Below are 15,046 nucleotides of genomic sequence, written 5' to 3' on the forward strand. Positions count from 1 at the left end.
GCAGTAGGGAGCCACTGATCCTTCTAGAGTGGGAGAGAGATCTCTCTCAGGTGGGTGTAGCCGAGAGTGGCAGGGCCTGTGGGGAGCCCCTTCCCAGCTGACAACCCCTGTTCTAAGCTCTCTCTCAGCTCTGACACCCCCTGTTCTAAGGCTCTTACCAGCCCTGATACCCCCTGTTCTAAGCTCCCTCCCCGCCCTGACATCTCCTGTTCTAAGCTCCCTCCCAGCTCTGACATCCCCTGTTCTAAGCTTCCTCTCACCTCTGACACCCCCTGTTCTAAGGCTCTTACCAGCCCTGATACCCCCTGTTCTAAGCTCCCTCCCAGCTCTGACATCCCCTGTTCTAAGCTTCCTCTCACCTCTGACACCCCCTGTTCTAAGGCTCTTACCAGCCCTGACATCCCTTGTTCTAAGCTCCCTCCCCGCCCTGACATCCCCCTGTTCTAAGCTCCCTCCCAGCTCTGACACCCCCTGTTCTAAGCTCCCTCCCAGCTCTGACGTCCCCTGTTCTAGGCTCCCTCCCAGCTCTGACACCCCCTGTTCTAAGCTCCCTCCCAGCACTGACGTCCCTTGTTCTAAGCTCCCTCCCAGCTCTGACACCCCCTGTTCTAAGCTCCCTCCCAGCTCTGACGTCCCCTGTTCTAGGCTCCCTCCCAGCTCTGACACCCCCTGTTCTAAGCTCCCTCCCAGCACTGACATCCCTTGTTCTAAGCTCCCTCCCAGCTCTGACACCCCCTGTTCTAACCTCCCTCCCAGCTCTGACATCCCCCTGTTCTAGGCTCCCTCTCACCTCTGACACCCCCTGTTCTAAGCTCCCTCCCAGCTCTGACACCCCCTGTTCTAACCTCCCTCCCAGCTCTGACATCCCCCTGTTCTAGGCTCCCTCTCACCTCTGACACCCCCTGTTCTAAGCTCCCTCCCAGCACTGACATCCCTTGTTCTAAGCTCCCTCCCAGCTCTGACACCCCCTGTTCTAACCTCCCTCCCAGCTCTGACATCCCCCTGTTCTAGGCTCCCTCTCACCTCTGACACCCCCTGTTCTAAGCTCCCTCCCAGCTCTGACATCCCCTGTTCTAAGGTTCTCTCTGTCCATTCTTGATATTCCATGTTCCTCAGGCCCCTCCTGGCTCTGATGTTCTCTTCCATGCTCTCCCCCACCCCTCCTTCAGGAAGTCCATTAGCTCATTATCCTTTTGGGAGAAGAGATAATGGCCTGCAGGCCGGGCTTTTTCTTCACTTATGAAATATTCAAGAGTACAAATGGTTCCCCAAGCAGGTGACTGTGGGCTCAAGAATATCCCAGTGAAGGCTCCCCCCTCCCCGGGCCAGGAGGCCGTGTCCCTGTCCTGGTTTGTCTGGAGGCCCTCCCTGCCCTCGGTCGGGCCACAGCCACGGGCCTGGGGGGCCGGGCCATGGGACCATGTAGGCTCGGGGTGGGGCTTCCAGCGTGGGGTCTAATCTTGGCAGGCAGAGTCTGTCCCAGACCCGCTGATCACCCTCTCCCCCGAATCCTGCCGTGCTCTCACCCTGGGTTTGGCCCGGCACCTCCTTCCATGTGAGCCCCTGTGATCCTAAAGCAGTGGGGAATGAGTGACCCCTGCCTCTCCCAGGGGACCACCCCTCTGCACACAGCTAGGAAAGCGTGGGTCCGTGCCCCTCACCTCTGTGTCTTTCTGGGTGATCTGGTCCTGGGGCCTCCCTCTGGGTCCATCCTCCCAACAACAGTTGGCTCCCAACTACAGTGCAGGGCTGTCCCTGTCTGAGCCATGCTCAGTGAGCTCCACAGACCCCCCCCCCCGAACAGTCTGCGGGCCCCCCCGAACCGTACAGGCCCCCCTGAACAGTACATGGAACCTCTCATGAACAGTCCGCAGGTGCCCCCCCCGCCCCGAACAGTCCATGGCCTTCTTGCACAGCCCCCGGACCGTGGGCTTCCCAAGGATCTAAGGGCAGCATCTTCGGCATCTCAGGCCTGTGAGAGCGGCAGCTCAGTGGCCAGCACGACCCGAGCATGAACAACCTTCCCAGCAGACACTGTGGGCTTGACCTCCAGCGGGAGGCCCCGTCCCCTCCCCAAAGGTCTGGCCCCTATGGGTACTGCTGCTGGTCCCAAGGGCCGTCCTGAGGAGGAGCCGGCTCCATCTGACCCACACCGAGCTGCTTGGGCAAGCCCTGAGTCCGGTCCCTCTTCCTGGGCCAGCCCAGCAGGGGTCCTGCTGCTGCGGGCTGATAAATATCCTCAAGAAGCAGCCTTGGTGTAGGGGTTAGGGAGCTCACAGTCCTGGGGCGCCTTAGCTACATGTGGGACCTCATTTGAGCCTTATAAAGACCTTGGGAGGGGCGTGCTGTGATCGTCCCCACTTTACAGATGGAAGCAAATTGACTTCTCAGAGTCACACAGCTAGCAAGTGCCTGAGGACAGATTTGAACTCGGGCAGTGTTCACTGCGCCCCATCTGCCCTCTGCTCCTGACCTAGTTCTCTCAGGGAGCTCGGGGACTTGGGCATTAGTCAGTCTGTTTATTGCTGCTACCCAGCAGCCCCAGTTGAACAAAATAGGAAGAAATAACGACTCCCGAGGATGAGAGAAGTGGGGAGAGGGTGCAGGGGAGATGCAGAAAGTCTAGAACTTCACCAGAACTGAAACCATGAAACCAATCAATAATATTATCCACAAGGTTGGACAGACTGGAGGTAGAAAATTTGTGTGAGTGATGGGGGAAGAGAGAATGGGGCGCACCACAGGATAGATGAGTCTGGGAGGGAGCTTAGAACAGGGGGTGTCAGAGCTGGGAGGGAGCCTAGAACAGGGGATGTCAGTCAGGAGGGAGCCTAGAACAGGGGATGTCAGGGCTGGGAGGGAGCCTAGAACAGGGGATGTCAGAGCTGGGAGGGAGCCTAGAACAGGGGAGGTCAGGGCTGGGAGGGAGCCTAGAACGGGGGTGTCAGAGCTGGGAGGGAGCCTAGAACAGGGGATGTCAGTCAGGAGGGAGCCTAGAACAGAGGATGTCAGAGCTGGGAGGGAGCCTAGAACAGGGGATGTCAGAGGCGGGAGGGATCCTAGAACAGGGGATGTCAGGGCTAAAGGGCCTGAGATCAGGGAAGGTCATTCAGTATCTCACCCCTCTTCATATCTGGCGGAAGAGCAGGCTATCTGCCCCAGCTCTGAAGAAGGCTGGGGGCAGGCTCGGTGGCGGCTGTAATCTGCGCACCCTTGTCTGTCGGGGACAATGTGTGCTGGAGGGCAGGAATGCTGAGATCACCCTTTGAATCGCCTCTGTATTTAGTGTGTGGCTCTTTAGGGTTCTAAAGCAGGGACAATTCTTGGCCACTTTCAGGGGCGTCAGGGTGGACGCCACGTCCTTGGGATTTAGGTCCCCAGCCGGCCATTGGGCAAGAAGGGACCTTGCAGATGAGGAAACTGAGGTCCAAAGGGGCTTAACTGTGCTTGTGTAGATAATAAACATCAGTCTCTTAACTCCTAGGATTCAAAACCTAGTGTTCTCTGAAATTTTTTTTTTTGATTTAGCTTCTCTTAATCACATGTAAAAATTTTTAAATTTATTTTAATTTTATTTTAAAATTTTAAGATCCAAATTCTGTCCGTCCCCTTCTGGCCGCCTCCTCTTGAAAAGGCAAACAGCTTGATACAAGCAATCACACAAGACATTTTATTAGCTATCTAGTGAAAGAGAAAAGGCAGGAAGCCCCAGCCTGGAAAAATAAAGGAAAAAAGTCTGCTCCCATCCACGCTCAGAGGCCGTCGGTTCTCTCTGGAGGGGTAGCCTTTGTCAGGGCGGGCCCTTGGGAAGTGCCTCGGATGGTCGTCTCCAGCCGAGGCCTTCGTAGCCGATCCTCGTACGGTGTTGCTGACTGTCCCGTGTCCCGGTTCCACTCCACTTTGCGTCTGATCATGTGTCTTCCCAGAAAACCCGGTGTTCTTGATGCCCCTGCCCCTGCCCACCGCTTAGAAAGGTTGATGGGGAGCCGGATTTATAGCTGATGCTGGTGGGAGAGAGGGCAGGCCAGCCCACTGAGCTGAAACGGTATCTCTGGGAGAGAGAGTCACAGTTCAGAGTGGACCTGGAGCCTGCAGCGTCCAGGCCAGAGTGGGGGTTTTGGAGTGGATCCTGCGGATGAGGAGGGAGCAGGGAAGTAGCTCTGAGTGGACTTGGGTGGCAGCTCTTTGATCCAGATGTGAGGGTCACCTGGGCAGGGCCGGGGTCTGCAGATGGGAGAATTTACCTCGGGGACAGATTTGCTGGGGGGGGGGCAGTGAAAAAGTGACGCCAGGAACGTTGGGAACGCGGGAGGGTTTTGGAGGAACGATAACGAATTCTGTTTGGGACCCGCTGAGATTCCGACAGAGGCGAGCCCAGCGGGCGGTGGGCGAGGGGCGCTGGAGTTCGGCCTGGACGTGTAGGCGCAGGGTCGACTGAGGGCTGAGAGTCGATGCCGGGGAGCAGCAGCCAGCCGTGTGAGGGGGCCTCCCATTCAGGGAGCTCGGGTCCAGTGAGGACGGAGTCTCTGTTTTCTGGGCCCTGCAGAGCTCGCCTCGCCAGCTTGGGACTCTCGGGGAGGGGGCACGTGGGACGGGCCTTCATGAGAACGTAGAGGGGGGACAGCGGGGATTGGGCGGGAGGAGAAAACCCGCCTTCTTTCTGCTAGAGTCAGCAGAGAACCCTGGCGGTGCTCATGGCGGGGGTGACCCAGGCCACCCTCTCTCAGGACGTGCCCTTGGACCATGGAGGCCCCAGCCCCCACCGCTGGCCTGGAAGAAAGGCATTTTCTGGAAGAATTCTCACTTGAGTTTTATTTTGGGCCAGAGCTGGGCTGGCGAATCCCGGCCAGAGGGTTCCTCCGGAAGAGCTTGCCGTTAACGTTTTAAAAATAGCTGCAAGCCGGCTCTGTCTCCTCTCAAGGCAGTATTGGAGGGAGGGGAGGAGGGAAACAGGGCCCCAGGCCTGGAGCTTAGGGAGCACCATTGCAAGGCCAGACTGGGGGGAGCACCATTGCAGGGCCAGCCTGGGGGGGGAGCACCATTGCAGGGCCAGCCTGGGGGGGGGCACCATTGCAGGGCCAGCCTGGGGGGGAGCACCATTGCAGGGCCAGCCTGGGGGGGAGCACCATTGCAGGGCCAGCCTGGGGGGGGAGCACCATTGCAGGGCCAGGCTGGGGGGGGAGCACCATTGCAGGGCCAGCCTGGGGGGGGCACTATTGCAGGGCCAGGCTGGGGGGGGAGCACCATTGCAGGGCCAGCCTGGGGGGGGAGCACCATTGCAGGGCCAGCCTGGGGGCAGTTCCAGGACGGAGCAGGTGATGGAGCTGCATCCTGGCGCTGCCCGGGACCTCCACGGGCCTTGGGGGTGACCCTCCCGTCCGGCACCAGGACACTGCCCCAGCACCGTGCATGAGACCTGCGGACGGTGGGAGGCCGCGCCACGGGGCTGAGGAGGGGTCTGGGAGGGAGGCGCTGTCAGGGGTCCCCAGGCTCCCCGAGCCGGAGGAAGCCGCCTCCCGGTGTCTCGGCTCGCCGGCTGGCCCGCACACCGGGGAGGGCTCGCTGAAGAGCCCGGCCCGCAGAGGCTCCGGAGCCGTCCCCGAGAAGCTGCACAGAGAAGGCTCCGAGGCTGGACGGAGCGGACGGCCTGCGGCCAGCTGGGCGCGGGGCATGACGGGGGAGCCGGCGCCAACCTTCGGCGGACACCGGCGGCTAGCGTCCCAGAGTCCGCGCCTTCCCCGGGGGCGGGACCGGAGCGGGCGGAGAAGGTGCGACGCCTGTGGGCCCGCGGGCGCCGCGGACACAACCGGGCGGTCTCGCCGCTGTTATCATTGACCCCGAGCACCGCCTGGGAGGGCGCTCAGAGCTCCCTCCCCCCAGCGCCGTCACTGCTGGCTGCGGAGCGGGGGAGACCGCTGACGGCACAGGCGCGAGGTGAAAGCAGCCGCCGCGCTGCCGGGGCCCCCGGGGGAACAGGGCAGATTGGGAGGGCGCTGGGTGCGCAGGAGGGGGCGCTGGGCGGCCGGCAGGGGGCGCTGGGTGCGCAGGAGGGGGCGCTGGGCGGCCGGCAGGGGGCGCTGGGTGCGCAGGAGGGGGCGCTGGGCGGCCGGCAGGGGGCGCTGGGTGCGCAGGAGGGGGTGCTGGGCGGCCGGGAGGGGGCGCTGGGTGCACAGGAGGGGGGCGCTGAGGGGCCGGCAGGGGGCGCTGGGGTCGCTGGGCCGGGAGGACCCCCAGCGCCGAGGAGCGGGGAGGGGTGCGGGACGCTCCCCCTTCCGAGTGCTCTGCATGCTGAGGGCGTCCTCCGTTCTGGCGGCTCCGGCCTGGGAGAAACAGGTTTCCCGGGAAACGGCACTTGTGCGCTCTGGGATTGTGTGAGAATTGGCGGCCCGGCTCCCGGGTGGGAGAAGCCGGCGGGCCCTGGCGGCCTCTGTCCTGTGCAGAGCAGGGCTGCCTTCAGTGCTGGGACTGGCCTAGATCTGTCATGGGGGAGGGGGCTCCGGAGCCGGGAGAGAGCCCCGGTGCTGGGGAGCGGGTGGGCTTGGGCCGGCTTCTGCCCCCCCCAGCTCACCTGGGGGGCTGCAGGAGGAGAGCAGCTGCCAGAGCTGGGTGTGACTGGGGGGCGCCCACCCCAGAGAAGCCGATGAGAGCCCAGGTTTAAAGCCGCTGCCAGGACCAGAGGCAGGAGTTGGGCCCCCTGGCATCCCTGGGAGTGGCAGGGAAGGGGCCCCGAGCCTGGAGCCGACCGGAAGTCCTGGGGTGCGGAATTTAGGCCCCAAGCCCTCGTGGGCGGCCTGGAGCCTGGCGGGGCCCCCAGAGGTCACAGGTGGAGGGAGGCTGGGGGCCGGCCCCGGGGAGGAGACCCGGCAGAGGAGGGGGGCAGGGAGGGGGCCGCTGGGGCCTTTCAGTGGGGGATGCAGGCAAGGGCCCTGAGTTAGAGAAGAGGGACCGTAGCTCCCCAGGGAGGAGGACTGTGGGCCTGGGCCTCTGCGGCCCTCCCCGCTTTATTTTCTCAGCCTGGGCTTGTCCGCTGCTGATGAGTTCATCTGGCCGCGGCCTCACCGCGGGGTGCCTGGGGCTCGAGCAGGATGGCTTGGGGGGAGGGGGGTCCCGGCAGGCCCCAGTGGCCGCGCCCCGGGAGGGGGGCTGGATGCTCTGGAAATCATCTCTGTGGGGACCCTCGAGGAGCCCGGGACCGTTTCATCTTGTGATGATGAGGAAGGAGGAAAGCTGGGACGGCCCATCCCCCACCATTGCGCCAGCTCTCCACTTCCTCACCAGGAACGTTACAGATGGGGAAACTGAGGCACGGGGTGGGGAGGAGGTCCCAGGCCCTAGGGTGTGCTGAAGGAGGACTTCAGAAGAGCGGAACTCCCCGGGAGGTAGTGGGAGCTGCCCTGGGCGCCCTGCTCCCGTTTTACGCCTCACATATCATCTCCTCCATCTTCCTCACCTCGGCCCCCAGCGGAGCCTCCTCTGGCAGAGGGCTCCTCAGGTCACCCGGAGGCTGCTGCCCGGGGCCCTGCCCCCACCCCCTCGGGCCGTGTGGGCCCTGGGGCTGGGGGGGCTGTGGAAGCCGCTCCCTTCCCGCCCTGCCCCGCTGCTCGTTTGGCTGATGGCGGCTTGGGCTCCGGGGACTCTGCCCTAGGACCCAGAAGCCAGAGGGGCGGTTCCGATCCCACCGCTTCCCGCTGGGCTCCGGAGGTGCCTCCCCCTCACCCCTCCTATCTCGCTGGCTCCCCTCGGCCTGAATGCACAGACACTGAGTCCCTCCCCCTCTTTTAACAGAGGAGGAAACTGAGGTTCAGGAAGGAAAGGGTGAGCCTGGGACCCAGGCCTGCCCCCAGCTTCCGCTTACCCCCGGGCCGGCCCTCTGGCCTCCTGGGGAGCGGGCACCCCCGGGTGGGGCTCCGCCCTGTCCGCCAGCTCGCTGTGGGTGAGCGCGCCCCGGCGGAGGGGCTCCGGAAGGCCCGCCCGTTGGACACAGGGGGAGGCCCGCGGTCAGTGTGCTCGGGCTGCGGAGGAGGGGCCCGCCCCTCGGCTGTGCTGTACGGACCCCGGGGTCCCTGGAGCCGGGGCTGCGCCTCGCAAGTGCTCCTGGGGCCCCGCCCCGTGGCAGCCCCGCCGGCAGCGGGAGCTCACCCTGGCTCTCCCCCCACAGAAGAGGAGCTGCGGAAGCTGAGGGAGGAGACCAACGCCGAGATGCTGAAGCAGGAGCTGGAGAAGGAGCGGCAGCGGAGACTGGAGCTGGAGCAGAAGTTCCAGGAGATCCTGAAAACCAGGCAAGGGATTCGAACTCGCACCCGCCCCTCCCCCTCCGGCGGAGGAGGGGGTGTGCTCTGCAGGGGGCGGGGTGTAAATGCGGGGCGGGGCATGGAGTACAATGAGGGGGCGGGGTATAGAGCAGGTATGGAGCAGGGAGGTCCCGCCTTGCTGATGCGGGAGCCCCCACTAGCGGGCAGTGCCCCCGGCTGGCCAGACCGGGTGGCCGTGGGCTCCTGCCCCTGCTCTGGGCACGTTCTGAGTGACTTGGGGAGGGGGAGTCGCACAAGAGCTCCCCAAGCAGCCCCCAGCCTGGGACCTAAACATGCTGGTGGCCTCCCAGCCCCAGTTTTCCCAGAATCCTTTAAGGAGAAAATCTGCCTCCCTGGAGGCCCCGCTCCTGCTTGATGTAAGCCGAGCGCCCCCTCCCGAGGGCCCGGAAACAGGCCCCTCTTTGTCCCCAACGGCATCGGCTGTGGGGCCCCCTCAGGCTGGGCGAGGGACTTAGGACAGAGGGCCGCTGCCGGGGCTGATGCGCGGGCTTCCCCTGTGGCCTTGTGGGGGGGTTGGGGAGGGGGAGGAGGGCACCAAAGGAAGCGCCGGGCAGCCGGGCCTGCCCCTTGGTGTTCCGGACACTTGCCCCCACCCAAAGTGACTACTCAGGAGTCGCTCCAAATGACGCACAGAAAGAACTCATTAGAATCTCGAGAAGCAACGTCCTGGCCCATGGGCTCCACGGGACAGCAGAGGTGCCCACAGGGGCAGTCGTTCCCTAGAGAGTCTTTACAATTTTTACACTTTTCAGACAAAGGACCCCAAACCCCCCTCTGTACGGTGTGACTGGTCACATAGACTTTGTCCCCCCCTTTGCTCAGTGGAGTGCCGTAGATGTGTGACTTTCCCCCCAATAGAACGGAGACCAGGCCTTAGCTAAACGCCCATGATTCCACAACCGAGGCCTTCTTTAGCTGACAGTCCCTGATGGACATGTGCTGCATCTGTGAGCTCTGCCCCTTCGTCCCCCACATTGGCAGGATCGCTGCCGAGGCCCTGGGAGCCCTGACCCGGCGTGCAGCCGCGGCCCTGGGAGCTGTGCTCCTGCCCTCGGGGTCTCTGGGAGTGCTGTCCAGACGGTCTCCCAGTCCTCGTGGGCCAGGCCGGGAAGGCTGGCACCGTGTCCCTGAGAGGAGGAAGCAGGCGGGAGTGGGTGTGCTGCTGGGGCCCCTCCTGGGGGAGCCAGGCTCCCGCTCGGCTCCGGAGGAAGGGATGAGGAAGGGAGGCCGGCCCACCGGGCCTGGACGGGGCTGGGACGGGACAGCAGAGCCCCCGGCCCAGTGTCTGCCAGGCCGGCTGCTTCTCCTGCTTCTGCCTCGGTCTCCTAGCGGTCCCTCCTCCGGGGAATCAGCTCCAGGTGGTGCAGATGAGCGCTGCACTGTCACTTCTCCCTGCTTGCCTCGATTTCCCCGTCTGTAAAATGAGCTGGGAAAGGACAGGGCAAAGAGCCTCCAAAAGGGCCTTCTTAAAGCCCTGCTCTGAACACACTCCCGGGGCCTCTGGGGCCAAACACAAAGCTGGGCTGGAGGGCGGGGGGAGATGGGGGGTAGGGGAGGGTCTTTCCATCTCGGAGGCAGGGCAAGGGGGATTGATCCCCTTGTTTGTAAGTGCTTTGGAGAGCTCAGGCCCCGGGAGGTTCGGGCCCAGCTGGCTCTCTGATGAGGCCCAGGCCCTCGATCCCAGTCGTGCGCTCGCCTTGTGCCCAGCGCGGTGCCCGGCACCCGGGGCCCTCTCCGTTCAGGCCCTGAATGCTGAATCCTCGGAGGAAGTGGCAAAAATCCCTGCGCAACAAATCCTCCGCACAGGGAAGGGAGTTCACCTCCAGGGTGGGGCCCGGTCACCATGTTGGGGCTGGGGTTCCGGCGTTCCTGGTGGAGACATTCCAACAGGAGAATCACCGGGTGCCTTGGGAAGGGAGCGGCCTTGCAACCGGCCTCCACCGGACCACCCTCCCAATGAACCTTCTCTCCCTCCAGGGCCGAGGAGCCAGCCCCCCAGCAGCCCCCCAAGGGACCGGCCGCTGCGGCGACCCAGGCCAACCACGGCTCAGGTGCGGGTCAGTGGGGATGGGTGGGTGGCCTTTCCCCCAGCAGATGGGTCTGCTTGTGCCAGTGCTCAGCATGCCGGCCTGTGGGGGGCAGCAGCTTCAGGAGGGGCCTGAGAACAGGGGTGTCAGGGGGAGGGGCCTGAGAACAGAGCTGGACAAGAAAGATAGGAGAGCTCAGAAGCCACACATCTAGTGTGTACAGAGGGAGCTGCTCCCCAAATAAATGTCTCTCTGTTCTGACTTATCTCATCTCGTGAGTCCAATTAGCAAGCATCTGTTCCCCTGAGTCTGAGCATCGCTGGGGAGGCCATTAAGAGCGCCTTCTGGATTCTGAGAGGCTCTGCCTCAGGAAGGCCGCCCCAGGAGGCTCAGCCAGCAGAGGTGGCAGTGCCCCAAATACCGTCCTGCAAGCTCTCCCCCCTCCTTTCTCCTCTCTCTCTCTCTGTCTGTCTCTGTCTCTCTCTCTCTGTCTCTTTGTCTCTCTCTCATCTCTGTCTCTGTCACTGTGTGTCTCTCTTCTCTCTGTGTCTCTATCTCTGTCACTGTGTCCTCTCTCTGTCTCTCTCTGTGACTCTCTCTCTCTCTTTCTCTCTCTGTCTCTTTGTCTCTGTGACTGTGTCTCTCTCTCTCTCTCTGTGACTGTGTCTCTCTCTCCTTTCTCTCTCTGTGTCTCTATCTCTGTCATTGCGTCTCTCTTTCTCTCTCTGTCTCTTTCTTTGTTTCTCTGTCTCTCTCTGTTTGTCTCTATCACTGTGTCTCTCTCTCTTTCTCTCTCTGTCTCTGTCTCTGTGACTGTGCCTCTCTGTCTCTCTCCTCTCTCTCTCGGTCTTTCTCTGTCTCTCTCTCTCTCTCTCCCCTCTCTCTCTCTTTCTCTTTCTCTCTCTGTCTCTCTCTGTCTCTGTCTCTCCTCTCTCTCTCTCTCTCTCTCTCTCTCTCTCTGTCTCTCTCTCTGTCTCTCTCTCTCTCTCTCTCTCTCTCTCTCTCTCTCTCTCTCTCTCTCTCTCTGTCTCTCTCTCTGGTCTCTCTCTGTCTCTCTCCTCTCTCTCTCGGTCTTTCTCTGTCTCTCTCTCTCTCTGTCTCTGTCACTGTGTGTCTCTCTCTCTCCCCTCTCTCTCTCTTTCTCTTTCTGTCTCTGTCTCTGTCTCTCCCCTCTCTCTCTCTTTCTCTTTCTCTCTCTGTCTCTCTCTCTGTCTCTCTGTCTCTCTCCTCTCTCTCTCGGTCTTTCTCTGTCTCTCTCTCTCTCTGTCTCTGTCACTGTGTGTCTCTCTCTCTCTCCCCTCTCTCTCTCTTTCTCTTTCTGTCTCTGTCTCTGTCTCTCCCCTCTCTCTCTCTTTCTCTTTCTCTCTCTGTCTCTGTCTCTCTCCCCTCTCTCTCTCTTTCTCTTTCTCTCTCTGTCTCTGTCTCTCTCCCCTCTCTCTCTCTTTCTCTTTCTCTCTCTGTCTCTGTCTCTCTCCCCTCTCTCTCTCTTTCTCTTTCTCTCTCTGTCTCTGTCTCTGTCTCTCTCCCCTCTCTCTCTCTCTCTCTTTCTCTCTCTCTTTGTCTCTGTCTCTGACTGTGTCTGTCTCTCTCTCTCTCACACACACTCCCTCTCCCCAGCACATACTTGTCCCCCCCGTTGCCAGGCAGTGTATCCCTCATCACTCCCCCATCTTGCTCCCAGACAAGCGCAGCCAGATGATGTGCTCTCGACTGCAGAAGTGGTTCTATGACAGATTTGGGGAATACGTGGAAGATTTCCGGTTTCAGCCTGAGGAGAGCACGGTGGAGACCGAGGAGCCGCTGAGCGCCAGAAGGTAGGCCCCCCCGGAGTCCTGCCCCGTGCGCCGGCGGCAGGCGGCCTCTTTAGCAGAGGGTTGCCGGAGCCCCCCGTGCCGGAGGAGGGATCCTGGGTCTTTTTTCTCTTAAGGGATGACAGGGAAGGGCTAGCAGAGACCTTTTACAGGTGAGGAAACAGAGGCCCAGCGAGGGTGAGCACAAGCCTGGGCTTGAGCCTAGAGGCGCTCCCCCCGAGGAGGTCAGCCGGCCTGCCCCAGCATCCACGGGGCTCTCGTCCCAGAGCCGGGGCCCACCGGAGCGATGGGAACGGCTTCACCTCCTAGGACGTTCTGCAGGGTACCGGGGGCGGGGCGGGGGTTGCCCAGGGGCAGCCGGTGCCCTCCCCTCCCCTGCAGCTTAGTCTGGCCGGGCCCCTCAGCCAGCCAGGACAGGTCAGACATGGGACTCGAGTGTCGGTCCTCCTGCTCCCTTCATGCGATGGCTGCCTTCCCCCAGGGGTGCTCCTGTGGAGCCCCCGGAGCCGCTGGCCTTGGCCCTGGCGGGTTTGGGAGCTCAGGGCCGGGTTCGTGGGCAGCTGGTCTGAATGGCGTTTTCTCTCTCTCCTAGGCTCACCGAGAACATGAGGAGGCTGAGTAAGTCCCTGAACGGAGCCGAGACGCCCCTTGTAGCTTCTGAGAAAGAGCGGCTCCCTGGGCCCCGGCCCCATGGATGGGGAGCGCTCGGCCGGGGGCCCTGCCCACCTGCTGAGATGTGGCCCCACTGCCTGAGGGGCACCAGGAAGGACCCCCACATGTGAAGCAAGCGGGCACTTTCCCGCCAGCTTCTCTGGGAGGTTGGGAGTGCCATCTCCACCCCTTACAGGGAGGGAAACTGAGGCACAGAAACATGTTTATGACTTTCCCAGTGCCAATCATGGAGAGCCAGCACCTGGACTAGACCCTAGGACTCTGATCCTCAGTGCCGGGCTCTGGCCAGTGCGGGTTATTGATTATTCAGGGAAGCTGGCATGGCCAGCTTTGCTCTCCCTTGCGGAGCCCCTGGCTCCACACATATAGGGGAAGGGGGAGGAGCGGACAAAGGCCCCGTTGGGGCCCAACCCGGCTCGCTTGTCCGTCCCGGACTTGGCCCAGCCCCGGCTGCTCAATCAGCTGACCGCGTCCTTTGAAAAGCTTCAGCGGGAAGGGGCGGCCGGAGGCGCCGGGCCTGACTGGGCGGGCACTTGTGCTCTCTTCCCAGAACGCGGTGCCAGGCCCGTCACGAGCTTCGTGAAGAATCTCTCTGCCTTATCCGACTGGTATTCCGTCTACACCTCTGCCATTGCCTTCATTGTAAGTGGGCTCTTGGGGCGGGGCGCTCAAGGGACTTCTCCGTCCCTGAAATAGGCCCGGTCTGGCTCCATCCGGGCACACTTGGGGCCCTTTGGTGGGGAGCAAGAGCTCTGTTGTCTATTGTTTTATTCCTGCCTGTTCGTCCATCGAATCATCCACGTATTGTTCTGTCTGTCCATCTGTTCACCTATCTGTCCATTCCTATATCTATCTCTCCATTCCTCCCTCCATCCATCCCTTCATCCTTCCATTCCTCCATCCCCCCCTTCTTCCGTCCCTCCATCCCTCCCTCCTGCCATTTAAAAAGCACTTAGTGAGTGGGTGCCCACCACTGATCAGCTCTCCGGCTTATCTTCCGGGGGGCCCAAACCGTGCTTGGAAGCAGAAGCCCGGAGTTGCAGGGGCCTCCGAGGCAGGCGAGCAGCCGAGCCCGGCCCAGCCTCTCCATCCTGGCTTTCGTTCTTTGACCCAAAGTGAGACTCCCCCTGGTTACTGTCCCTCCTTTTTGCCAGCTGAGAGTCTGATCCTGGGGCCTAAGTCGGAAGACGAGGTGGCCCCCAGCCAGCTTCCTGTCCGACAGGCCAGCGCAGAGTCCGGGGGCCTCCTTGAGAGACCCCCATTTGAGGGACGTTTCCAGAGGAAGCCCCTCTCCTGCCTCCAGCTGCAGGCCCGCAGCGCTGGAGAGAAGTCGTCCCCAGGGTTTTTCACCGATGGGGTCGCTCCGTCTCCAGGCCCCCAGAGCCGTTCCCAGCAGGGGGGTGATAGCCCTGGGTGACGGGGCGCTGGGGTGCACACCCACCGAGGCCCTGCCCCTTCTGCCCCGGCTGGGAGCCGCCTGGTCTGTGTTTGGGGAAGATTTGAAGATGCCCCTCGATGAGACATGGGAGGAGGCGGATTAAATTTTAATGATCTGATAGGCCTCTATCGCCACCTGGGAAGGCCCAGGGACACAGTGGGGATCAGGGGCTGCCCCTGGAGCACGGGGACCGTCACCACTGTGGTCAGGAGACATCCCAGGGACTGAGCAGCGCCCTCCCTGGTGTTCTTATGCGCCAGCTGGGCCCTGGCCCGAGCACCAGCCAAGCCAGAAAATCTGCTCGCTCTTCTCCAGCACTGACCCTCAGCCCACGAGGCCCCTCCTGGCCAGGGCTCCCGACACCCCTGTTCTAAGCCCCCTCCCCCTCTCACCCCCTGTTCTAAGCCCCCTCCCCCTCTCACCCCCTGTTCTAAGCCCCCTCCCCCTCTCACCCCCTGTTCTAAGCCCCCTCCCCCCCTCTCACCCCCTGTTCTAAGCCCCTCCCCTCCCCTCCCCCTCCCCCCCCTGTTCTAAGCCCCCTCCCCCTCCTCACCCCCCTGTTCTAAGCCCCCTCCCCCTCTCCCCCCCTCTTCTAAGCCCCCTCCCCCTCTCACCCCCTGTTCTAAGCCCCCTCCCCCTCTCACCCCCTCTTCTAAGCCCCCTCCCCCTCTCACCCCCTCTTCTAAGCCCCCTCCCCCTCTCACCCCCTGTTCTAAGCCCCCTCCCCCTCTCACCCCCTGTTCTAAGCCCCCTCCCCCTCTCACCCCCTGTTCTAAGCCCCCTCCC

General features: G+C 62.5%; 1 protein-coding gene across 3 annotated transcripts in view; it reads left to right on the forward strand.

Annotated features, from left to right (window-relative positions):
• The window catches only part of GRAMD4 (GRAM domain containing 4), an 87,080-nt gene that overhangs the window by 58,018 nt on the left and 14,016 nt on the right, over positions 1 to 15,046 (forward strand). For all 3 annotated transcript variants that reach the window (XM_074272105.1, XM_074272106.1, XM_074272107.1), the window contains 5 exons: positions 8,159 to 8,279; positions 10,290 to 10,363; positions 12,021 to 12,153; positions 12,743 to 12,768; positions 13,373 to 13,464. In XM_074272105.1, coding sequence (XP_074128206.1) covers positions 8,159 to 8,279; positions 10,290 to 10,363; positions 12,021 to 12,153; positions 12,743 to 12,768; positions 13,373 to 13,464 — 446 coding nt within the window. The remainder of the gene's footprint in view (positions 1 to 8,158; positions 8,280 to 10,289; positions 10,364 to 12,020; positions 12,154 to 12,742; positions 12,769 to 13,372; positions 13,465 to 15,046) is intronic.

Source organism: Sminthopsis crassicaudata, chromosome 5 (assembly GCF_048593235.1).
Source record: "Sminthopsis crassicaudata isolate SCR6 chromosome 5, ASM4859323v1, whole genome shotgun sequence".
Taxonomy (NCBI): Eukaryota; Metazoa; Chordata; class Mammalia; order Dasyuromorphia; family Dasyuridae; genus Sminthopsis; species Sminthopsis crassicaudata.